This window comes from Neoarius graeffei, chromosome 9 (genome assembly GCF_027579695.1).
Source record: "Neoarius graeffei isolate fNeoGra1 chromosome 9, fNeoGra1.pri, whole genome shotgun sequence".
In the NCBI taxonomy this organism is placed as follows: domain Eukaryota; kingdom Metazoa; phylum Chordata; class Actinopteri; order Siluriformes; family Ariidae; genus Neoarius; species Neoarius graeffei.
The window spans coordinates 40414721-40442276 of record NC_083577.1 but is presented as its reverse complement, the minus strand read 5'-3'; the positions used below and the strand labels follow the sequence as shown (position 1 = coordinate 40442276).

The window sequence follows — 27556 nt, the reverse complement described above, 5'->3', positions numbered from 1 at the left end:
TTTAAAGGAGAACTGAAGGCAAATTTTTTATTATCAAAATTCTATTTATCTCATTTTATTAAATATAGGAATGCATTTTTGATAGCTATTTTGTCACTGCTATAGCAAGTTATGAGTGTTTGAAATATGCTATGTAATATATCAGTCCATATGTCAAAGCAATGGCCGTAAACGAGATTCGTTGAGACCTGTGCGAGACTTCGTAGAACGGAAGTAAAACGTATAGTGGAAATCAAAGTGACCAACATCTGCCAACGTTGTCAAAAGACGCGCGCGCCCCCTTTCGAATGCTGATGTAATCAAGCTGGAAGTTTTGTTTGTTTTGATAGCAATCAGGAAAGTTTGAAAAAAAAAAAGCAGTAATTGTCATTTAAACTTATTTTTGTGCAATATTTAGTTTGGAAAACAGTTTTCAAAATGGTGGCACTGACACCTGGCTAACACTTGACGTTTCGAAGTCTCGCACAAGTCTCGTGAAGATTGCGTGGATAAGTGACGCCTGCCGTGGACCAAACAAACTACATTCAACATGGCTGAAAACCGAATAGGCTGATAAGTATAATATTTAATTGCAATTAGTTGCCAATACAAGTCACGATATAAGGTTACTAAAACCCGAAAACGTAATTGAATAACATGTTAATTAAGAAATAAAGCACATTTTAAAATGACTTCAGTTCCCCTTTAATGATTCATATTTTTCTTGAGTACAGACATATATTGTGCCCAACAAGTTATATACTTTTGACAAAACCTTTAACACATACTGTATTTGGTATTTTAAGCTGCTTTAGACCATCCATATGGAGAGATCAAGAAGTTATCCCCATGCAGTGTGCTTTTTCATCCTATCTCTGACAGTGATGAATCTTTGCCTGACTCTGACATCTTTAACACAGCTGCAAAGCAACCACACAGGGCCCTGGTCAACCCTGTATCGGAATCGTAAGTTCCTTGTTTGTATGCGTGTGTGTGTGTGTGTGTGTTGCACTTTACTCCCTAACTCTATGGGAAGGGGCAAGAGCAAGGTTAGGGAGGTAAAAGAAGAGTGAAAGATATGATGGATGAGCAGGGTTGGTCTACAGATGAGCGAACAAGCAATAAGAAACGGATGGAAAGAAAGGATAGAGACATGAACAGAAAACACCCTGGCAAAGGAATGCACAGTTGAAAAAGGCAGTTCAACAAGAAAAGGAAAATCGGAAACACACCGTGCCCACAGCCAAGGTCATGAGGAAATAGGCAGAGTTACTTGGGAGGAAGTGATTCATCACACTTTGTCATTTTTCCTGAAAATTTTAAGATTGTATTAAGATTATAAATCATGATTTTTTTTTTACACTGTTACAGTGGTGTAGTGATCAAGTCACAGTAATCCGTGCTTTGAACTTTGTTAGGAGATCATTAGCTAAGTGGATAGTGACGACAGCATGGTGTGATGAGTCTCAAGTTCTCAGGCACTGATCAGGATAAATTAAAAGAAATGAAGATAAATTACAAAAAAGCAAAGTGAGATGATTAACAATTTTGGGTGACTGATGTCAAGCATCCATAAAGAAGCCTTCACAGCACAAACATAAAAAAGAGAAACTATATTTCACATATTCAAGCATTCTTACAATTTTTTTGGTTAATATTGTACTTATAGACTTGCAAGTTACATTCAACAATAAATCATGAAAAACATTATGTATTTAGAACATGGATTACTTATTGTTCTTATTGTGCTTTATTTAAGAATTATTAAATTTAATTTAAATAACTGTCAGTCATTAGTTATACTTACTTATTTGTGTAAGCTCCATTGTGCAGTTGCTTTGTGTCTGTTTAATCACCAGAATATCATCAAATCAACAGTTTAATAAAACTAACAATTAAAATTTATTTAAAATTTTTTTTTTGAAAAACATGAAGATTTATTTAATATTGTTGGAATGAAAAAGCTGAAGCAAGTTAACAGCTAACAACTTCATCCTAACTGGCGCAAACATCTCTGTTAGCACTATTGTTAATTTCCTTGTTCATTGTTAGACAATTCAATTTATTTATAGTGTATGTTGTGAATAAGTAAATAACTAAATATTAACATATTGCTAATAGTCTTCAGTCATTTTAATCACTAAAGGAATTCTAGCAAGAAATGCAGTGATTATGAGCTTCAGTTACGAATATACAGACAAGCAGACTAATCATTTGTTACAATTAAACAATGAAAGTTGCTCCCACATAATCAATTTAATGTAATACCATTTTGAATTAAAGTGTTTTCCCTAAATTAAGTAATTAAGTAATCTGGCTGGAGTCTCATCTCATCGCTCCTGTGGATGACGGCCCTATACGGACAGTCGAAGGTTTCACTTGAAAGATGCTCTGGACACTTACAGTAAAACATTTATGTCTGAGGACTTCAGTTGACTTGCTAAGTTTAGGACTGCAGTTGACATAAGCAGTTTTGCACTCAAGTCTCCATCAATGAACATTTTATAACATCAACAAAACAGACTTCATGTTAAAACTATAATGATTTTCCTGGTTTCACAGTTATACTTTGTGACTATATAGGATACAGTTATAGAAGTGAGTTATTTATAATCACTCAATCTGTTATCACTCAAATGAGAATGGGTTCCCTTTTGAGTCTGGTTCCTCTCAAGGTTTCTTCCTCATGTCATCTGAGGGAGTTTTTCCTTGCCACTGTAGCCACAGGCTTGCTCATCGGGGATAAATTAGAGATAAAATTAGCTCATGTTTAAAGTCTTTAATTTTCTGTAAAGCTGCTTTGCGACAATGTCTGTTGTTAAAAACACTATATAAATAAATTTGACTTGACTAATTTTCCAGTAATTCATTTCAGTTTCACACTTGTCACTTGCTTGGCTCTATGTACACATTCATACTATATATTTGAAAATTACAACTATTGACACTATACACTAAATTGAACTGCATGTGTATGTGTGTGTCCTTTCTCTTTTGAATCAGAAAATTTTAAATTGAATTATTGTTCTGAAAAAAATATAGATCTCATCTCATCTCATTATCTCTAGCCGCTTTATCCTGTTCTACAGGGTCACAGGCAAGCTGGAGCCTAAAAATATAGATATTTTACATAAAAAATATGTACTGGAAGCAAGATGCAAGTGTCAGAGTGAACACTGAAATAAGTGAATTCCAAAATATCAAAAGAGGCGCTCGCCAAGGCTGCGTACTTTCTCCTGATCTCTTCTCATTGTACTGTGAATATGTAATGCGAGTGATACAAAATTTACCAGGTATCAAAATAGGAGGTAATAATGTGAACAACATAAGATACGCTGACGATACAGTATTGATAGCAGAAAGGCAAGAGGATCTACAGAAACTATTAGATATTATCAATATTGAGAGTGAAAAGTTAGGACTATCCTTAAATGAAAAGAAAGCAGAAACTATGGTGGTATCAAGAAAAAGAATCCTTCCAACATGCAAGCTCAGAATAGGCAATATACCACATTACAGCAGGTCAATGTTATAACATCAGATGGAAGGTGTGAAACTGAGATTTAAGTAAGAATCAGACAAGCCAAACAGACATTTCAGAAAATGAAAAGCATCCTGATGAATGAGAAAATATGGTTATGTGTTAGAAAATGGGTGGCATGGTGGTATAGTGGTTAGCACTGTTGCCTCACAGCAAGAAGGTCCTGGGTTCGAGCCCCGTGGCTGGCGAGGGCCTTTCTGTGTGGAGTTTGCATGTTCTCCCCGTGTCTACGTGGGTTTCCTCTGGGTGCTCCGGTTTCCCCCACAGTCCAAAGACACGCAGGTTAGGTTAATTGGTGGCTCTAAATTGACCGTAGGTGTGAGTGTGAATGGTTGTTCATCTCTGTGTCAGCCCTGCAATAACCTTATCATGCTCCACCCCAGACATCCACTCTGGAGATTACGGATCTCCCACCCCAGCACCGATCCGGATCCGGGATGGGAATTCCATCTCACCTGAACTCACTTCCTGGTTTTCACCGCTGCATATATAAACACTGTTCTCAGACTCTGAGTTTGCCAGAATGTCTCGTTTTGCTACTCTAGCTGTTTCTGTGCCTTATTGCATTTCATGGTTTTTCTGTCTAGCTTATTTTTCTAGTTCATGGTTTTTGCACTAAGGTTTTTTTCTTGTTCATGTTTTTTTTGCACTAGTGCGTTTTCTTGTTCGTGGCTTTTTGCTCTAGTGTTTTTGTCCTTACCTGTCTTGTGTTTTTGTCAAGTATTTGTCTCTTTTTACCCGGACTATTTTTGCCATTTGTGTTTTTGTCCTGTTTGTTTACCTTTTTGCCATGCCCTTTTTTCCTTGGATCAAATCACCTTATTTATTGGATTACTGTCTGTGTTCTGCTTTTGGATCCTTATCTCACCACACCTCCACCACCCCTAACAGTACGTTCTGGCCAACATGGATCCAGTGGAACTCACCTGTCTGAGAACGGCCATCCGGCAGCAAAGGGACTCTCCTTGGGACCCATCAACAAGACCTCCAGCAGATCACCCAGAACCTCGCCACCCTGTCCAACTCACTCAACCTCCTCACCACACAGATGCAGCGCTATCAAGCCGTGCCTACCCCTGCCCAGCCGTCTCCTACTTCAGCTCCTGCCATTGCTTTTCTCCGCAAGCCGAGACTCCCAGCGCCTCAGCCCTATGATGGAGAGCCAGGTACTTGCAGATCGTTCCTATCTCAATGCTCATTGATCATGGAGCTGCAACCTCTGACCTTCCCCACAGAACGCTCCTGGGTGGCATATATCATCACGCTCCTCACCGGCAAGGCCAGGGAGTGGGGAACAGTGGTATGGGACACCGATGCTCCCTGTTGCTCCAGTTTCAAAGATTTTTTCTGAGGAGATGGAGTGAACTTTTGACTGCTCTCTGTCCGGCCAGGAGGTGGCTAGGGAACTCATGGAGCTGCGGCAGGGGTCCCGGTCTACCTCGGACTACGCCATCAAGTTCCGGATGTTGGCGGCATTGTGCAGTTGGAACGAGAGTGCCCAGGTTGATGTGTTCCTACATGGCTTGTCTGATGCCATTAAGGATGAACTGGTATTGCGGGAACTGCCGTTGGACCTCTCCAGTCTCATGGACCTCGCCAACCATATCAACACCCGGTTCCAGCAACGGAGGAGAGAGAAGACCCAACCCAGCTTCACCTCCTCTCCACCTCCCACCTTGTCCGTTGAACCCATGCAAGTAGACCGGGTGTGGGTGTCAGTGGAGGAACGACAGTGCCGGTGGAGCACAGGGGTCTGTTTCTACTGTGGTCAGTGAGGACACATCTGCTGAGCCTGCCCGCTAAAGGGAACAAGACCACTAGTGAATCGAGGGGCCCTGGTGGGCAATGCTTGGAACCAGCCCCCCGCTGATTGACCGTTACTCCCTGTCATCATCATCCATGACAACCAGCATCACCATCTCTAGGCCCTCGTTGACTCAGGGGCAGACAGGAACCTGATCTGCTCCGCCATCGCCAAGTGTCTGGGAATCCCGCTACTCGCCCTCAAGGTCCCTCTCACTGTCCTGACACTCAATGGCACCAGCTTGACCACCATCACCCACCTTACCACCCCACTCACCCTGAGGATTTCCGGCAACCACTCAGAAACTATCCAACTTCACGTCATGAACGACCCCCACGTACCCATCATCCTAGGATTACCCTGGTTAACGCAGCACAACCCCCATCTTAATTGGGCCGACAACACCATCCTAGGCTGGAGCAATTCCTGCCTAGCTTCCTGCCTGAACTCCGCTCTGCCTCCCGCCAAACCACCGCAGCCTTCATCCAGCGAGTTTCCTGACCTCTCTCACATGCCTCCGGAATACCTGGACTTAAGACTCATCTTCAGCAAGACCCAAGCAGTGTCCTTCCCTCCTCACAGACCCTATGACTGCGGAATCGACCTCCTGCCCAGGACGGCGCCACCCAAAGGGTGACTCTACTCTCTCTCTCCCATCGAAAGGCAAACCATGGAGAAGTACATCTCTGAGTCTCTGGCAGCTGGGATCATTCGCCCTTCCTCCTCCCCAGCAGGGGCGGGATTCTTCTTCATGGAGAAGAAGGACAAGTTGCTCCGCCCCTGTATTGACTACTGAGGTCTCAACGTCATTACAGTCAAGAACCGCTACCCACTACCGCTCATGACCATGGCCTTTGAACTACTCCAGGGAGCCAAGATATTTTCCAAGTTGGACTTACGCAATGCCTACCATCTCGTCAGGATCAGGGAGGGGGACGAGTGGAAGACGGCCTTTAACACCACCATTGGCCACTACGAGTACCTCATGGTCCCTTTCGGCCTGACCAATGTGCCCGCAGTCTTCCAGACACTCGTCAATGACGTCCTAAGGGACTTTCTTAACATCTTCATTTTCGTGTACCTGGATGACATCCTGATCTTCTCTCGCTCCCTGGAGGAACATCGGGGCCATGTCTGGCAGGTCCTCCAGCGCCTGCTAGAAAATAAGCTGTTCATCAAGGTGGAAAAGAGTGAATTCCACCAGAGTTCTGTCTCGTTTCTGGGGTTCATTATCTCCCCAGCTAGGATCCAGATGGACCCCCTCAAGCTTGAGGCAGTCGCTGACTGGCCCACCCCATCCTTGCGACGAGAGCTCCAGCATTTCCTGGGATTTGCCAATTTCTACAGGCGCTTCATCTGCGACTTCAGCACGGTGGCTGGACCTCTCACTGCATTGACCTCGATTAAGACCCCATTCAAGTGGGGGGAGGAAGCAGAGAAAGCCTTCTCCATACTCAAGCACAAGTTCACCACAGCACCCATTCTCACCATACCCGATCCAACCAAACAGTTCATCGTGGAGGTCGATGCTTCCGAGTCCGGGGTCAGAGCCATTCTCTCCCAGAGGGCCAACGATAACAAGGTCCACCCCTGCTCCTTCTTCTCTCGCTGGCTGTCCCCTACTGAACAAAATTACGACATTGACGACAGAGAGCTGTTGGCTGTCAAGCTAGCCTTGGAGGAGTGGGGGCACTGGCTCGAGTGGTCAGATCTCCCCTTCCTTGTCTGGACCGACTACAAAAACCTAGAATACCTCAAGTCTGCCAAACGCCTTCACTCATGGCAAGCCCGATGGTCTCTCTTCTTCTCCCGGGTCCTATTCATGCTCTCCTACCACCCAGGCTCCAAGAACGGCAAACCCGACACCCTGTCCAGGATATTCTCTGCCTGCCAGGAGGAGTCTAGTATGCCCGAAACCATCCTTCCTCCACGCTGTCTGGTGGGGGCCACCCTACTTGAGATGGAGACATTAGTACAGAAGGCTCTGGAGCAGGACCCCAGAGAAGGTAACTCAAACAACATACCATCTAACCTTCTGTTTGTTCCCTGTTCTGTGCGAACCCAGGTGCTGCAGTGGGGTCATGGCCTCAAGTTGGCTTGTCATCCGGGGGCTGCTCGAACCTTGGCGCTCATCCAACAGCGCTTCTGGTGGCCATCCATCAAGGAAGACGTCCAGGAGTTCGTGGCAGCCTGCGACACATGTGCCTGAAACAAGACAGCCAATCGACCCCCTGCCAGCTTGCTAAGACCCCTCCTGACTCCTCATCAACCCTGGTCTCACATTGCCCTGGACTTCATCACAGGACTCCCCAACTCAGGTGGCAACACATGTATCCTTACGGTTATTGACCGGTTCTCCAAGACAGTCCATTTCATCCCTCTGCCCAAGCTTCCCACAGCTAAAGAAACCGCCAAATTACTCATCCTTCACATTTTCCGCCTACACGGACTCCCCACTGACATCGTCTCCAACCGGGGTCCTCAGTTCACTGCGCAGTTCTGGAGGGCCTTCTGGAAACTCATTGGGGCCTCCTGTAGTCTCTCCTCAGGGTTCCATCCTCAAACCACCGGCCAGGCGGAACGGCCAACCAAGATTTGGAGGTGGCACTCAGGTGCATGGCGTCCAGGGATGCCAGTTTTTGGAGTAAGTACTTACCTTGGGTTGAGTACGCTCACAACACTCTCCCTTCATCTGCCACAGGTCTCTCGCCCTTCCAGTGCTCCCTAGGTTACCAACCACCACTCTTCCCCAACCAAGAGGAGGAGGTTACTGTACCTTCAGCCCAGACCTTCATACGCCGCTGCAGGAGAATGTGGGCATTGGCCCAGAGAAGACTCATTCGCTCTGCCCTAGCATCCAAGAGGCAGGCCGACAAACGCCGCTCTAAGGCACCCACCTACTGGGTGGGGCGGCGAGTTATGCTCTCCACGCGCCATCTGCCACTCAGAACGATCTCCCGTAAGCTGGCCCCCAGATACCTAGGACCCTTCCTCATCAGCAAGGTAATTAATCCATGTTCTGTCAGACTGGCATTACCACTCACCATGCGATGTATTCACTCCACTTTCCACGTGTCCCAGCTTAAACCTCTGGTCTCTAGTTCTTTGGGAATTCCATCTCACCTGAACTCACTTCCTGGTTTTCACCGCTGCATATATAAACACCATTCTCAGACTCTAACTTTGCCAGAACGTCTCGTTTTGCTACTCTAGCTGTTTCTGTGCCTCATTGTGTTTCATGGTTTTTCTCTCTAGCTTATGTTTACAGTTCATGGTTTTTGCACTAGGGTTTTTTTTCTTGTTCATGGTTTTTTGCTCTAGCGTTTTTGTCCTTACCTGTCTCGTGTTTTTGTCAAGTTTTTGTCTCTTTTTACCCGGACTATTTTTGCCATTTGTGGTTTTGTCCTGTTTGTTTACCTTTTTGCCATGCCCTTTTTTCCCTGGATCAAATCACCTTATTTATTGGATTGCTGTCTGTGTTCTGCTTTTGGATCCTTATCTCACCACACCTCCACCACCCCTAACAAACCTGCCAACTTGTCCAGGGTGTACTCCACCTCTCGCCCATAGTCAGCTGGGATAGGCTCCAGCTTGCCTGCGACCATGTAGAACAGGATAAGCGGCTACAGATAATGGATGGATGGATGGATGGATGGATGGATGGATGGATGGATGTTAGAAATCATGTATTACTATCTTATATTTTTCCTGTTCTAATGTATGGCTGTGAGTCATGGACAATAAACAAACAAATGGAAAAATGAATAAATGCAACGGAAATGTGGTTCACAAGACGAATGCTGAAAATACCATGGACAGCTAAGAGAACAAATGAAAGTGTGCTGAAAGAAGCCAACAAACAGCTGTGCCTCCTACAAAAAAAAAAACTCCAAGCAAAATTTTTCAGACATTTTATGAGAAAGCATAGTCTTGAGCACACAGTTACATGTGGGAAGATCAATGGAAAAAGATTACGGGGAAGACAAAAAGAGAAGAACCTGGATGGCCTAGCAAAATGGATGGGGGCAAACAAAGGACTGGACCTGATCATCACATCTGAAAATAGAGATGAGTGGAGGGACATGGTCACCAACACCTGTCAGCATGGCACATGATGATGATTTTTATTTTGTCAATGGATATGTCCTTACTCTAAATTAAATAAAAGCATATAGACCATTTGCACTTACGTCACGAATCTCCCATGATGCTCTCCGATTTTGTAGTGTCCACCATTTTTGTGGTGTAGCATCCATGGTGACCGAGGAGAGTACATTGGCGAACTGTAATTTTTTGCAAATATATTACGAATTGAGTAATAGTGACAAGGTCAAGTACAGGGAAAAGATAAAAGAATGTTCAGAGGTGGATCCATACAGCAATGTTGTAGAGTATGAAGACGATGTATGGATGTGGCCAAGTGTGAATTACACAGACATCATGAATTACCTGGTTTTAACTACTAGCTTCGTCACTGGGAAGCAGATGAAAGCATACAAAAGTTTAGCACAAGTTTACTGTAAGAATCTAGTAGGTTCCTGATGTGGGCAAATGTTACACAAAACACAAACCAAAAAAAACCCCAACCTAGTTATTGATGTCTTCTAAGGCAACATTTTACCGAGCTCAACTATCTACATTCTACTGGGGCTTTGTGCTATGCATTTGTAACTGCAATATAAATTGGAGTAGCGCTTACATGTATATCACTTACAGTATGTCACATCTTTATATATATTTTGTCTATGGTTCACATAAATGGTAGAAATATAAACTTACCCTTTACGAAATGATCTGCACATAATCGTACATATTTGTAGCTGGTCTCTTTTATGTCTGATCTGTTCAGATTTGCAAGCCACTGTCTCTGCCGTCTACGGGTTAGATCTTCCATTTGGGGTCTTTCTCGCATTTTAACAGTGGGTAAACTAAACAATCTGACTCCAGCCTTAGCAGAATTGTTCGAGCAGCCAATAACTGCACAAATTTGCGGCACTTCGTATAAAGATACTTGTTGCTACGCGTGTGTTATTCCGTAAAGATGGCGGACATGGCTAAATCAGAGAAGGTCATGGGACATGTGACATCATGTGCAAACGGTTTATTAAATATGTCACATCAACTTTATATATATATATATATATATATATATATATATATATATATATATATATATATATATACACACACATACACACATTATCTGTAGTCGATTATCCTGTTCTACAGGGTCACAGGCAAGCTGGAGCCTATCCCACCTGACTACGGGTGAGAGGCGGGGTACACCCTGGACAAGTCACCAGATCATCGCAGGGCTGACACACAGCTCATGTTTACATTAGACCGTATCAGCGGATCATCAGATTAACGTTTTTAAAACGATTAGTGTGCACACAGCAACACCAATACACGATTTGCGTGCACACAGCAATACCAATACACGGATACGCTCGGCTCCGCAGGCATCCTGCGCTCCAAATCACTCCGCCCTGAACAGCGAGTGCCCTCTGGAGGGTGCGCACTCCGGCCCTGCGCAGCTCACAGAGCACGCGAGTGAAGTGAACAAGGATTCGGGACTGAGCCGCTGTGTGTGTGATCTCAGTGCATGTCACTTACCACTTGCAAGTGGAAGGATGGCAAGCCTAAAGACAATCATAACTACACAATGGGCAGTATTTGCATCAGTATTTGCAGTATTTTCATACTTTTATACTCTTTAAATGAAAGGTGATACAAGGCGGAAGTCCGCGCCATTTTTCAGCAGTCGCGTCACATGATCAACGCCAGCGAATCAGGAAGGTGGATGTCACAGTGACGTTGTCCAATGAGACGCCAGCTAGAGCTCAGCACAGCGTATCCGCGTATTCTGAATGTTTACACAGGACTGGAGCTGACACGATCTGGATTGAATACGTGGACGCTGGCGGATTCCCGTTTCCCGGCGTTTCCAGGCGGTTTAATGTAAACGGACAGTGCATCCGCGAAGAAAACGAGACAGATACGGTCTAATGTAAACGTAGCCATAGACACAAACAACCATTCACACCTACGGGCAATTTAGAGCCACCAATTAACCTAACCTGCATGTCTTTGGACTGTGGGGGAAACCGGAGCACCCGGAGGAAACCCACACAGACACGGGGAGAACATGCAAACTCTGCACAGAAAGGCCCTCACTGGCCGCTGGGCTCGAACCCAGAACCTTCTTGCTTTGAGGCGACAGTACTAACTAACTAACTAACTAACTATATATATATATATATATATATATATATATATATATATATATATATATATATATATATATTCCCATTTTAATTATTCAAATTCTGATTATTTCATCTACTTTGTACATGTAAAGAAGTGAAGCAGTTACTTTGGGAAGATGAGCACAGAAAGTTAGTACTAATATAATTTGGGGTTGAAAAAGGTTAGCGTGTGTGTTCCCTCAGGGTTAGACTGAAGCATATGCTTGCAAACGCTCAGATTTCAGAGGCTACAGGACTAATCCAACACTCACGCATTCACTCTCTCTCAGTCTCGCATACACACACACACACACACACACACACACACACACTCTTGGTGCAGCTTTTCTCATAGAGGGATGAACACTCATCAGATCATTTCCACTCTGAATGGTTTAAGCCAGACAGCCACTAACAAAGGTCTTGTAACACACACACACACACACACACACACACAGGCCTGTGAAGCTCTCGTGGTGCTCTTTGATGTTACGTTGTGACCAGGACATGTCCTCTTTTCATAGAGTGTCCACACTCGGCCAGTCATGAATATCCAAGAGTCCAGTTCTCTTCCAGGATTATCCCCTCTTTCTTTAACTGCTCAAACACTCTCAATGCCCAGCTCTTTCTTTCTCTTTCTATCTCCCTTTCTTTTACGCTTTCTTTTATCTCTTTCTCTGTCTTTCTGTCTCTTCTCCATCTGTCTTTGTGGTTCTGAAGAGTTCAGTAAACACATTGATCCATCATGTATGGGGAGTTCATCAGCTTTGGATCATAGACCTTTGGATGCACACATAACCTCTACTCATGACCTGACACCCCAGCTCTCTCACACACACACACACACACACACACACACACACACACACACACACACACACACACACACATACACACACACACACACACACTAATGTCCAGCTGGTTTGGAAAACATGCACAGTTTGAAACATTACTGAACATTCACTTCCTGAACTCCCAGTTATGTCTTCTGGTATTAAAACATTCTCGTCAGTGCCATGTGCCGTTTAAGGAAGAACAGATGAAGGAGAGAGCGAGCGAGAGAGGATTAGTCCTCCCCAGGGAGAAGAGTGCTCATATGGCTACTGTATCAACACCCCCACACGCACACATCCACACCACCTCAGTCCATGATGGTTTCTTGGCATGATCATAGTGACTGAATAACATTAATAGTGAAAATGATGAATAAATCAAGCACATCTCTACACTGTACCGATCCCAAAAGAACTGGAGTTGCAAACCACAATAAAGAGATAATCCTCTCTCAAATAGTGTCTATTGTCCTCCAGTGCTACAGAAACACTATTTTATTTGTTTATTTTTTCTCTTTTCTTTCTTTCATTTGGTGTTTGCACTGCTTCAATTCTTTCTAATCCTTTGCGCCAACACATACTAAGGTCTGAAAGAGACTGCATCTGGACTGGACCAGGGATTTAAAAATGGGTTTGGGAAAAGTAACACACACACACACACACACACACACACACACACACACACACACACACACACACACACACAAGAAGATGCACCATAAATATTCAAACAGTAAAAAAAACACAATCTGTCAGTTTAAGTCAGACTGCTGCTTTGGCAAAAAAAAAAAAAAGAAATATGAAAATGATCCTTACACTTTAAATCCATCCCTGAGTGGACAATGAGCAAAACAGTACCCAGCCTTCCATGATCTGTGAAAGCTGATGGTAAATATTACTTTATTGTTCAATATTATGCCATTTAAACCGATCATGGGAAAATAGACTGATGTTAGGAATAATCTCGATCTTTCATTTAATTTGAAAATGTCATATCCTTCTTCTCAGGTCTTTAAATGCTGAACATGGTACGTATTTGTGAGAATTCGCACAGGCCACCTCTTGTGAAAAGTGCTGCTCTACAATTTCAACAAACTCAGCTATAATTCCAACAACTTAGTTTCTTGTCTAAATTAATTTTAACCTGAATGCAACCTGAAATTAAATATACGACAAAGTCAATTGACTACATTCAACAAGTCAGTTTATCTCATATCTATCAAGTGACATTTGCAAATTATTATTCAAGCATTCAACTCATGCCTTATGTCACATTTTACAGGTTTACAGATGAGCATATTGTGTTTGGATTATTACCATTAATATGACACAATAATCACAGTTTGAGTAAAATACATAATTGTTATGGAAAAGCCCATTTTTAAAGCAACTTCTTCACAATCAAAACAACGTTGCAAAAATAACTGATATCCAGCTAGAAATTTAAGTCGGCTGGACATTTTTGAAATGCTGCAATTCTAATAGATTAGTTTTCTGTTAGGTGGAAATCACAGTTGTGAATTTCCCAGTCTGATTATGGATTTATAAAATCACAGTCGCGTTGTTGTATTAGTGACTGAATAAGTCTGAGAGTAAAAGAGCTCAATAGAAGTCATTCATTAGGCTTCATATTTTAACGAGAACCTGCTCCTCTGATATGATCCACTTTACCAATAATACAGCAGCAATCACATACTGTTCTAACAATCAGCAAACATTGTAATTAACACAGTTTAAGTTTAAGTCGTGGTATCAATTCATGCAACATATTCGCGGCATTTTGGCCTGCATAATCTAATATTTGCACTTTGTGCTCGTTCATTTAGGCAGTGAAGCGCAGTTTGGTTGCAGATAATTACGCACTTTCCTGCGGTACCTGGTTCATCATGGCCGTGTATCAGCGCTTAATTGGCACTGAGGCTGTGAAGAACAGAGAGAGAGAGAGAGAGAGAGAGAGAGAGAGAGAGAGAGAGAGAGACGTGATGATTAATTTGGAAAGGCGATAGCGTGTAATTGTCATTACTTTTCTGCGTAATTGCATTTTTACGCACAGCAAATGGGCGAGGCGGCGAAGATTGCTAACAAGCAGATGTTTGTAAAAGGAGACAAGACATTTAACAGACCTCTTGCTTCAGTTTAATATGGAGTCAAACTCATAAACCGTTAATACTTTATTATGCCTTCAGATATTTGACACTTGTTAATGTTATAGGCCGAATACAGAAGGTGTTAACTTGAATGAACTACCTGTTTAAGATCTGGAGTTTCTCTCCTCTCTCTTTCCTGAAGGATGTACAGGGTTTGGGACCGTTTTCAGGGGCTCTGATTAACAAAAACGACAAAGTGATACACTTTTAGCCTGCTATTTGGGTGATACTCACTTTTCTCTGACGAGCTATCATTATTTTTCTGAGACTCTACTGAGGGAACATATGAAATGATGACCGGTTATGTGCTGTACAACGCTTTTCACCTCCCGGATTTCACTCAAACTCTGTGCGCTCTGGAACTGGTGGATTTTCTGTGTTCATAAATCCTTTAATCTAGGCTAAACACAGAGGGAAAAAACAAACAAATGCTCGAAATGAATATTCAGATTCCATCTCGTTCTAGCTAAAAAGGTCATTGGAAACATTTGTAAAAGATGCGAAAATGTGCTATCCAGCTGCTGTAGTTTAGTTATGTATTCCACTGTATCCTCCTGGATTTATTCTCTCTCAGCTCTGCCTGCACTCACTCTGGGTCTTATCCTTTCAAGTAGGACTTCTGGATCTATCTATCTATCTATCTATCTATCTATCTATCTATCTATCTATCTATCTATCTATCTATCTATCTATCTATCTATCTATCTATGTATGTGTGTGTGAGAGACTTGTTTTGTTTATTAATTTAACTTTATATATTTAACTCTGATTTCCCCCTGAAAACATTCAGAGGATTAATAAAGATAAATTAATGAAAAGCTCTTATGAAGCTCAACTCAACTCTGTGTAGAGACGTCAAGAATAATTCAGATAAAAATGTTATAGGTGTCACACTGCACTGACAATTTTGCTTACATTTGATCGATTCGGCTTCTTCTTATTTTCTTCATCCTCCTCTTCTTCTTTATAATAATAATTTGTGGTATATATATATATATATATATATATATATATATATATATATATATATATATATATATATATATATATATATATATATATAAAATGTTTTGAAGATATTGTTTTATTGATATATTGCTATTGCTGTACACTTTATTAATTTTTGTAGTCGGGACTTAAACTACTTGTTAACCTTCAATTATCAAATTCATAAATGTACAATTAATGTATTATTATTATTTATAATGATCATCATCGTTAGTTCAATGTGTGATAGTGCACTTATGATTCGTGGGATGTGATGGGACTTTATATATATATATATATATATATATATATATATATATATATATATATATATATATATATATGTGTGTGTGTGTGTTGTGATTAGTAGACTCTTCAGCCATGATTTAAATGAGTCTTTTTTTTTCCCGTGAATAGATATCGAGATCTAGCTTTAACTGAAATAGGCTACATATAAAATAAATGGTGTCCACATCGCACAGATAATAATAGCCGACTTATAATAATAATAATAATAATAATAATAATAATAATAATAATAATAATAATAATGCAGTTTGGGAGTGTGTTGAGTGTTGAGTGAGGGTGAGTCAGGTGCGCAGATTCACGTCTCAGAACAAATTACTGTCAGTTTTGGGGGTTTTTTGGAACAAAGTTTTGGTTGACTGAAATAAAAAAAAAGTGCAATTATTATTAATTATTTTTTATTTAACTACATTTACAATTTCAACACATTCCTAATTCATTTAACATATCATCGAAAATAAGTAAATAAATATCGTTTCACACTTTTATAAAAAATAAAAACGATCATTCTTTGTGTCGGACAGTGACTACAGTAAAACAGAATAATAAGAAAAAAAACAAGAAAAAGGAAACAAAGAGAGAGAGAGAGAGAGAGAGAGAGAGAGAGAGAGAGAGAGATGAGCAGGTGCAAAACGACTTCAGTCTCAGGTAAACGAATTCACCCCAAACCTAATATAAAAGCTCTCATACTGTACAAACACTACATATGTACATATTCATTTACACCTATCGCCGAGGTTGGGGTTCTACATCCCCAGTTTGTTTCTTGAAAGAGACAGAATAGAGTCGGAAATAAATGTACCCTGCTGTGAAACCTAGGCCTATTTCGGCTAACGGGTTAGTAAAACATCTAAGTTAGTGTCGCTGAGCTGTGTTTCTAAATGCTCTAATTCACCCGCATCTCTTTTTGGGGATAAAGCCGGTTATGGCACGAAAAAAAAAAGTGTGTGAGGCGGTATCAAACCAGGAACTGTCTTTAAGTGTCTCTTAATATAAAGTCTTAGTATTTATCCGCATGTTTAAAAAGGTTCTTGAGTCACTTGGAGTCGCTGGTCAGGCGCGGCATGCTGACCGAGCTCATGGCGGGCACGTGAGGCGCGGGGACTTGACACATGCTGCACGGGCACGGCATGCTCGCACCCCAGTGCTGGAAGCCCGAGGTGAGGGGGCTCACCCCGGCCGCCGGGGCCTTCAAGAGTCCGTGATGCGGTCTGACTGAGGCCACGGCTGAAAGGCCTGGCGCTGGTAGAGAAGCGGCTGCGCTGGACACGGTTGGCGGGAGCAGTGCGTGGTGAACCGGATGGGATCCAGCGGAGGCAGCAGCAGCAGCAGCTGCATGGCTGGCCAGTGGAGTTGTGGCGTGCGCCAGAGTGCCGCAGGCAGACGGGTGGAATGTTGTGTGGTGGGCACCGCTGCCCCCTCCACCTCCACCCCCGTAGATCTCGCTGACGAGGCGCTTCATCTCTTCGAGCGAGTTACTAAGCATGAGGATGTAGTTGCGCGCCAGCAGCAGCGTGGCGATCTTGGAGAGTTTGCGCACCGAGGGCCCGTGCGCGTAAGGCATGACCTCGCGCAGGCCGTCCATGGCGATGTTCAGGTCGTGCATACGTTTGCGCTCGCGGCTGTTGATCTTCAGGCGGATGCTCTGTAGCTCACTCTCAGACAGCAGCTTGCGGTCTTTCTTGGAGAACATCTTTAAACCGAGTGCGTTCTCGTCGCCGCTCGAAAGGCCGCGCATGTCCGCGCTCAGCTCCGGGGGTGAGTCACTCTGCGTAGACGAAACTGCGCCCGAGAAACCCGCCGATTTCTTCACGGCAGACAGGAACAGATCATCTCCTTCCGGAGAGGACGGCCGACTGGACACTCTGCTTGTATCGGAGTCCATGTCTCTGAGGTCAACTCTAGTTTTCACTCGATCTATCAGCCAGTGTCTGGAAGTGGAAATAGAGAGTTGAAGCATCTACAAAATATCTAATTATAAGCATCATTACGCATCAACATCATCAGTATTTAACACAAACACTGCTGCATGGAAATCAGTTAGTGATTAGTTGCAGTGTTCATATAGTTTCAGTTGGATTAAATCAAACAGGTAGAGCTGCTTCTTTTGTAAGATATAAAAATCCGGATTGATATTTGAATTAAAAAAAAAAACGTCTAATAAATTGAGATGCTCATGAACTTTCTCACAAGGTGAACAGGACAACATGGTGATGCTCTCGAAGGTTTTTGGCACAAGATAAAAAAATAAAAAATCCGGAATATATATATATATATATATATATATATATATATATATATATATATATATATATATATATATATATAAACTTTAGTAAAAATTTCCCCATCTTCACAAAATAACGGTTTATTTGAAAAACTTACCGAAAGTGGGTGCAGCGCGTGCAAGTGCAACTTGCGGTATTGACTTTGTTATTCCGGGTCGGTCGTGACGGCGTGTTTGGCCCTGAGGAGAGAGACGCGCGCGTTTTATAGCGGACCTGAGGGAAGTCAGCGGGGACGGTGTGTCAGCTCCTTACCGACGGCCCGTGCACAACCAATAGAGTCTCTGAGAAGCGCGGGGAGGGAGGAGGCTCGCACGGGGCGGGGGTCTACAAGTCTGATGTCATTACAAAGAAACGAGGCTTCATTAACTAAATTAGACACACTTCGCATATGGCACCCCGGGAGCGCGCGGCTGGGTTTAGATTACGACCCATCAGAGCGACAGACTGTGGAGTCAGTCATTAAGAGTCGCTCGGGCAATGGGCAAAAAATTTTATATATTCCCGATGTGTACAAATTGTTTAATACAGTGCATAAATATTTCCGGGTAAGTAGGTAAGGCAAGGCAAGTTTATTTATATAGCGCATTTCATACACAGTGGCAGTTCAATGTGCTTTACAGAGGTAAAGGCAAAACAGTAAGCAATAGAAAATAAAATTACATAAAATAAAGGGGGAAGAAGAGAGAAAGTTCAGTAAAAACAGCAGAATAAAATGGAATAAAAGTTAAGTAAAGTTTAAAACATGCAAAGACTGTAAAAGTTAAGTAAAGTTTAAAACATGTAAAGATGATTATATTTATCAGTTAGTAGAAAGCATCTGAAAACAGCTTGGTCTTTAGTCTAGATTTGAAGCTGCCAACAGCAGGAGCATTTTTGATGTCCTCTGGGAGTTGGTACTGTACTGTAGTTGGGAGCTGTACTGCTTCATCACACTTTGTTTTAACAACAGGTTTTACCAGTAAATTTTGCTGCTGCGATCTGGTAGATCTGATTGGGTTAGGCCGCTGCAACATATCAGTGAGGTAACTGGGCCCTGTACCATTTAGAGATTTGTACACCAGCAGCAATGCTTTAAAGTCAATTCTGTAGCTTACTGGAAGCCAGTGAAGGGACCTTAGAATTGGAGTAATGTGCTCTGTTCTTTTTGTTCGTGCGAGAACCCTAGCCGCTGCGTTTTGAACCAGCTGAAGTCGTTTGATGGTCTTTTTTGGCAGGCCTGTGAAAAGGCCATTGCAGTAATCAACCCTACTAGAGATGAAGGCATGTATAAGTTTTTCCAGATAATTTTTTGACATAAGTCCTCTTAGTTTGGAAATGTTTTTAGGTGATAAAATGACGGTAGAGTATAGACTTTTAAAGTTGTAGCTCAATAAACAGCAGGCAACCAGTTAGCAGTAATTCCCAAATACATAGACTTAAATAAATCAACAACTCCATGATCAAAACAAGCAAGGTGGATATTTGGATTTTATTAAGTATTAAGATTTTCGGGCGGCATAGTGGTTAGCACTGTCGTCTCACAGCAAGAAGGTTCTGGGTTCAAGCCCAGCAGCTGACAAGGCCTTTCTGTGTGGAGTTTGCATGTTCTCCCCGTGGGTTTCCTCCGGGTGCTCCGGTTTCCCCCACAGTCCAAAGACACGCAGGTTAGGCTAATTGGTGGCTCTAAATTGACCGTAGGCACGAATGTGAATGTGAGTGTGAATGGTTTGTGTCTATGTGTCAGCCATGCTATGACCTAGCGACTTGTCCAGGGTGTACCCCACTTCTCACCCATAATCAGCTAGGATAGGCTCCAGCTTGCCAGCGACCCTGTAGAACAGGATAAGTGGCTACAGATAATGGATGGAAGGAAGTATTAAGAATTTCATTAAGTATTGGGCAGCATGGTGGTGTAGTGCTTAGCACTGTCATCTCACAGCAAGAAGGTCCTGGGTTCAAGACCAGCAACTGACGGGGGCCTTTCTGTGTGGAGTTTGCATGTTCTCCCCGTGTCTGCGTGGGTTTCCTCCGGGTGCTCCGGTTTCCCCCACAGTCCAAAGACATGTGGTTAGGTTAACATGGAGCAGCCATGGGCTGAGGTTGGGCTGAAGTGCCCTTGAGCAAGGCACCGAACCCCCAACTGCTCCCCAGGCGCTGTAGCATAGCTGCCCACTGGGTATGTGTGTGTGGTCATTACTCACTTGTGTGTGTTCACTGCTTCAGATGGGTTAAATGCAGAAGTTAAATTTCACTGTATGCTTTCGTCTGTGCTCGAGTGTACGTGTGACAAATAAAGGCTTCTTGGCTTGGCTACTATCACCAATTCTCTCTCTCTCTCTCTCTCTCTCTCTCTCTCTCTCTCTCTCTCTCTCTCTCTCTCTCTCACACACACACACCTGCAGCGCACAGTGAATGAGCCTCTTCTCAGTTTAACCCCACGACCCCCCCCCCCCCCCCCCCCCCCCCCACACACACACACACACACACTGCCCAGCCACTGATTGGCGCGCGCGCCTCATTTCAGCCGTTAAAACGCATTTAGGACGTTAATAACCGAAGCGTGCAAAACTGTGTTAACGGTTATGATCTGTCACATTTCAATTAGCGCAATATGGACACGCAGCATATAGACAGTTACAGAGAGACAAAGAGCTCATAGTGTTCCAACGACTACAAATAACTACTACTACTACTACTACTACTAATAATAATAATAATAATACATATAGTCATATTAGTGTCACCTTAGTGTTAGTGGGTGCAGATTATCTAAATTATAAAAGCACAACAGTGATGTTTATAATGTAATTATATAAATTATTTATATATATATAACTTATTTATATAAATATAATGTACACATGGGTGCAGATCCAGGGGGAGACGGGGGGGGGGGGGGGGGGGCATGACCCCCCCAATTTCTGAAAAACATGAATTGTCCATTCCAATAAAAATCCCCTAAATTATTCAAAATTGTACAAACAAATGTATTTTCAGACAAATGATTCCCTGTGCAGTACTTTTTGAATGATGTGGCGAGCCTCTACGAAGTTGTGATTTATGGTTGTATGGTATGAGTTGCATACGGGCAAAAAAAAAAAAAAAAAATCACTTTTGCGTCCCCCCCAATCCTGACATCGGATCTGCACCCCTGTATATACATTATAATGTAATTGATTATTTCAGCATTCTATCATCATATTCCCCAGCCCTAATAATTATCATGCCCACCACTACAATTAATATTAGTCCATCCTTAATTGCCAACTTTTTATACCTTGCATTTCTGTAACTTCTAGTCTTCATATGCAAAAATACAATTATCTTAAACACACACACACACACACACACACACACACACACACACACACACACACACACACACACACACACACAGTGACCCCTGAGGCAGCATGAGATGGTTAAAAGTCTGTACAGTGAGGCTGCGGCATCATCCTGGAGGAGACAGAAAAAAAGCAAGCAATAGAAAGAGCAGTCACAAACGGCACATAAAAAAAAAAGTTCCTGTGACTTATGAACTATCTCTCGCTGAGTCAGGTGCTCCTCTCACGCATGCGCACCACCACAGGTCTTCACTATTCCTAACCCAAGGTCAGTATTATGGGTGTTTTCACCACTGCTGCACTTTTATCCGTCTTTTTATGCGTGTCAATGAGCTTATGCTAATGAGATGGTTCAATGGAGAGAAGTTGTTGTCTAATCACAGCTCTGTTAATTATGAATTCCAGTAATCTTACTCTGTTAAATGAGGCTGAGTTGTAATATAGGCCGCGGCTGTCTGGATTAGAGTAATGATGAGTTCGAACAACTGAAAAAATGCAGGCTGTTTGTCAGGATGTAGTACTTATGATAATGGGAAAATGTCAGCCTGGGAGAAGATTCGCGACATCAGACGATGCAAGTGCCCTGGGAGCAATTACACACCGACAGCAAGTCCACTAGCCTAGTCTGTTTGAGGATGCCGTGTCTGTCTAATTAAGGACACGAGCGACAACAGTTCACATTGGAAAACTGGCTTTCTGTACTGTGTACGAACCTCCCTGCTCCCATGCACTTTAATGAAATTTGTGATTCTGCTCCCATGCACTTGGCCTTCAGACAGCATAGCCTATGTTACAGGTTTTCTCTAGAAATAAGGAGACCAAACTTTACTTTTCCTTGTATGGGGTGGTAACATCAAGGGGACTTTGTTTTTTAATAACCTTAGTATTCACATTTCACACGGAAACCTTTAAAAATAATTTATTCGTACCTTAAGTACCTCTGAAAGCTAGTTAAATGTGCACCACATGCACTTTCTTTGATAAAAGATACATAGCAAAGGTACAAACCGTGTCCCCCTTAATGGTAACCACCCCAGAGAAGTACAGTTTGGTACAATTATTTCTGAGAGTGTGTCCATTAGTTAACCTATTACAGTGTGCATAAAGGATGCACTGTTCATTCCCTAACAGTGCACTAAAGTGTTCATGCACAATGTGGGTCCTGATATAGTCACTGGAAAAAGTTCAAAATGTAAAAAGGCTAGGCGTTTCGGTCCTTTTGATTAAAAAAAAAGATTATTGTTAAATTAAGATTCACATTTGACAGTAAAATTAATAAAACCCAGCAACTCCATAATAGCGGAAAAGTGGCATCAAGCCAGCATGTTAGAGCCGAACGTCACAGTTCAGGTGCAGAAAATGGAAGAGGTAAAGACAGAAGACATTAGCACATACATTGCTAATCTAATCAAGCTATTTGTAGAGTTTGAATTCTTCAATTAAGAGAGAAACAGAAATAAAGAGATAGAGGAAAGTGAGAAACAGAGAGAGCTTTTGCCACCTGTAGGTGGATGAGTGTGGGGTGTTGAGATGGTGCTTGAAATGAGTGTTAATTATGAATGTTGGCTCAATCAGGCCCTTTCTTGTTCCAATTACATTTATGAGATAATGGCACATGCATGTGTGTGTGTGTGTGTGTGTGTGTGTGTGTGTGTGTGTGTGTGTGTGTGTGTGTGTGTGTGTGAGAGAGAGCGAGATCAATTTTAAGAACTGTTTCCAAACCCAAACCTACTTTTAATCCTCTATAGCACAAAGTCTCAAACTGAATGGTTCTGTATGAGCTTGAAGATTTTTTCTCTCTGTTTGTGTGTGTGTGTGTGTGTGTGTGTGTGTGTGTGTGTGTGTGTGTGTGTGTGTGTGTGTGTGTGTGTCACAGGGGGAGAGAGCAAAGAGAACAATGACAATATCTGCATAAATTAATTTTAATCCTTGAACACAATTCCACTCTTCAATCTTTTTGGTTTCTTGGTTAAACATTGCTTAACACACCTTCCATCCACTCTTCTCCAGTATGTCCAGTGTCTGTATGTCTAATGATGTCCAGCACAATTAGTCAGCTCTCTGTCACTCTTCCGTCTGGGTGGCAGTTGGCCCTGTGTTGTGGTGAATACCAATGGTGAGGAGGAGCATATGTGAGTCAGTCTTAATCCTGCTAATCTTCCTCCAAAGTAAAAAGAAAGAAATGAAGAAAAGGGGGAGGAAAAGGAGTGAACTTTCTCTATCAGGTTACAGAAGACAACTGCACAGACTCTCTCTCTCTCTCTCTCTCTCTCTCTCTCTCTCTCTCTCTCTCTCTCTGTGTGTGAGACTCTTACTCTCTTGGTAAAAGTTCATGATCTATTTGCTACAGAACTGTAAGATGAATAAAAGCTGCACCATGATTAACTTATACCTCACATAAATATATCTCTCTCTCTCTCTGTCTCTCGCCACCCCCTCCCAGATCTGATGGCAGTGTGAGTTGTGGGGATTTTGTCCCTACAACAACCATTAGTAGGTAATTAAGTCTTAACGTAGCCTCCTCTCCCCTGGCTACTATTACACCCTGCTCAAATGGAGCGGCTTACAAGCTCCTTTACATGCCCGAACAAATTGAATGGGGCTCATTGGGCTCTGCCTATTATTCCTGCCACCCCATCTGGCTGCCAGCAGATAAAGGGGGGATTTGCGGGCCGTGGCAAGGGGTGTGAAGGGCGCGCGAGTTCTGGACTGGTGTGAGAGAGAGGGGGTCCACTGAACGAGAGCTCCTTTTAGGAGGAAGGTGGCTACTTCTTTTCAAGAGAAAGCTGTGGGATTTGCTCTCACCAAATGTTACAAATGTTTTCACAACCTGCTCCCCTGATCCCTTTGGGAGGAGGGTTTGTGTGTCGTGGGGTCTTGAGTGTAATGTAACCATGTCCCATGTCTCTCTTCTGCTATGTGAATACATTGCCTTACACAGCTTTTATGTCTAGATGCAAGATGTGTCAAGATGCATGGAATGTGTGCATGAATCACCTGGATATATGTAAATCATGTAAATTAGGGAATTTGGAAGTGTTTGGTTTTTTATTAGTATGTATAACTTGGTAATTTTGAATTTGCCTTTCATATTAACATGTGGACAAATTTTATATGATGTATGATAAGAACACTTGATAAAAGATGATTAAAGATATATGATAAGGACATTTTACAGCATCCCCTACACACACACACACACACACACACACACACACACACACACACACACACACACACACACACACACACACACACAGAGAGAGAGAGAGAGAGATAGAGGGATAGGATGAAAGAAAATTCTCTTCAATTGCTGGGTTTCACGTGACGTCACATCCGCCTCATTAGTTATTCAAAACTTTAGCTGGTGGTCTACCAAAGCTCAGCTGACAAAGCGTTTGTACGGAGAAGGTGCTTTGCTCAATTGAAAAATGCCTTACACTTGTGTTGTTTTAGGTTGTTCGAATCGATCAAACTGTGAAACTGATAAAAGTTTCTTCAGGGTTCCCCGTGAGCTAATAAAAAAGGGTGAATGAACACAGGATTTCACAAAAAGACATCGAGAAAAGTGGCTTTTGAACCTCTTACTGAAATCGAAGGGAGCCGAGTCAAAGCATGCTTGGGTTTGCAGTGATCACTTGGAGAAAGGTTTGTATTTCCCTCTCAGCTATAGCCTTAGTGTTTTCCAAGCACTTTTCTTGCTATGTGTCGTTATTTTACGATACTTTTTTTAGTCACGAAGCGCTAAAGTCCCCAGCTGTTTCTTTGTTTACTCCTCACTCCTCACAAAGTCCATATGCATGAAGGTCGTGACAAAATTCTTACCCAGTCATACAGTTACAGTGCGCCATGATCACTTCTCCGTCCTGTTTAACTAAGTTCCAGGTCTTTAAAGGGGTTTCTGATGATCTTTGTGAATGATTTACCTGAGAGTTAAGAGCAAACACAAGTGAGAATCAAGCAAACTGTTGTTTGTTTACACTTCAACTTGCAGCGCTTCGTTGTAAAGACGCGAATGAAAAGCTTAAAAACACACACTTACACAGGCAAAAACAATACAGGATTCATTCGGCAGTGACTTGATAACAAGGTCCTTTACCCAGCCACGTACAAAAAAAGCTGTAATCCTCCACACTCTTCCACGCTTTCATCTGTTTTGTGGTGTAGAAGGATGCCTGCAACACCAGATAGTTCGAGATGTCGGGGAACTTGACTGAAGGGTAGTTTTCGAGATCGTATGACAAATCCTTCTTTCCCAGACTGTCGGGGTCGATTCCATTGCACATAGCAATCTTCTGAATATATCTAAAGCGAGCAGTGGTTTCTAGATTATGAGCATACTCATAAGTTATTGCTAGTTGTTTGCACTACGGCAGCTGTTTAGACCACCAGCTATTTCACTTTGGGTAAAACCGCTAAGAAAAGTCACGTGACTGAAACCCAGTAATTCTATACTGTCTTTTAGCTACAACCCCGATTCCAAAAAAGTTGGGACAAAGTACAAATTGTAAATAAAAACAGAATGCAATGATGTGGAAGTTTTAAAATTCCATATTTTATTCAGAATAGAACATAGATGACATATCAAATGTTTAAACTGAGAAAATGTATCATTTAAAGAGAAAAATTAGGTGATTTTAAATTTCATGACAGCAACACATCTCAAAAAAGTTGGGACAAGGCCATGTTTACCACTGTGAGACATCCCCGTTTCTCTTTACAACAGTCTGTAAACATCTGGGGACTGAGGAGACAAGTTGCTCAAGTTTAGGGATAGGAATGTTAACCCATTCTTGTCTAATGTAGGATTCTAGTTGCTCAACTGTCTTAGGTCTTTTTTGTCGTATCTTCCGTTTTATGATGCGTCAAATGTTTTCTATGGGTGAAAGATCTGGACTGCAGGCTGGCCAGTTCAGTACCCGGACCCTTCTTCTACGCAGCCATGATGCTGTAATTGATGCAGTATGTGGTTTGGCATTGTCATGTTGGAAAATGCAAGGTCTTCCCTGAAAGAGATGTCGTCTGGATGGGAGCACATGTTGCTCTAGAACCTGGATATACCTTTCAGCATTGATGGTGTCTTTCCAGATGTGTAAGCTGCCCATGCCACACGCACTAATGTAACCCCATACCATCAGAGATGCAGGCTTCTGAACTGAGCGCTGAAAACAACTTGGGTCGTCCTTCTCCTCTTTAGTCCGAATGACACGGCATCATAAAGAACTTCAAATTTTGATTTGTCTGACCACAGAACAGTTTTCCACTTTGCCACAGTCCATTTTAAATGAGCCTTGGCCCAGAAAAGACGTCTGCGCTTCTGGATCATGTTTAGATACAGCTTCTTCTTTGAACTATAGAGTTTTAGCTGGCGACGGCGGATGGCACGGTGAATTGTGTTCACAGATAATGTTGTCTGGAAATATTCCTGAGCCCATTTTATGATTTCCAATACAGAAGCATGCCTGTATGTGATGCAGTGCCGTCTAAGGGCCCGAAGATCACGGGCACCCAGTATGGTTTTCCGGCCTTGACCCTTACGCACAGAGATTCTTCCAGATTCTCTGAATCTTTTGATGATATTATGCACTGTAGATGATGATATGTTCAAACTCTTTGCAATTTTACACTGTCGAACTCCTTTCTGATATTGCTCCACTATTTGTCGGTGCAGAATTAGGGGGATTGGTGATCCTCTTCCCATCTTTACTTCTGAAAGCCGCTGCCACTCCAAGATGCTCTTTTTATACCCAGTCATGTTAATGACCTATTGCCAATTGACCTAATGAGTTGCAATTTGGTCCTCCAGCTGTTCCTTTTTTGTACCTTTAACTTTTCCAGCCTCTTATTGCCCTTGTCCCAACTTTTTTGAGATGTGTTGCTGTCATGAAATTTCAAATGAGCCAATATTTGTCATGAAATTTCAAAATGTCTCACTTTTGACATTTGATATGTTGTCTATGTTCTATTGTGAATACAATATCAGTTTTTGAGATTTGTAAATTATTGCATTCCGTTTTTATTTACAATTTGTACTTTGTCCCAACTTTTTTGGAATCGGGGTTGTATTAGCATATAAGAAAAGAGAACATTCCACCAC

General features: G+C 42.4%; 1 protein-coding gene across 1 annotated transcript; it reads right to left on the bottom strand.

Annotated features, from left to right (window-relative positions):
* Positions 1-16884: 16884 nt before the first annotated feature.
* olig2 (oligodendrocyte lineage transcription factor 2) lies at positions 16885-17733 on the bottom strand. The gene has a single exon (XM_060928690.1). It carries the CDS (start codon positions 17731-17733, stop codon positions 16885-16887), a length of 849 nt encoding a protein of 282 aa, XP_060784673.1.
* Positions 17734-27556: the final 9823 nt, after the last annotated feature.

Bases quoted from the DNA above. Each gene is read 5' to 3' on its own strand.
- olig2 (XM_060928690.1), bottom strand. From the start codon at position 17,733: ATGGACTCCGATACAAGCAGAGTGTCCAGTCGGCCGTCCTCTCCGGAA.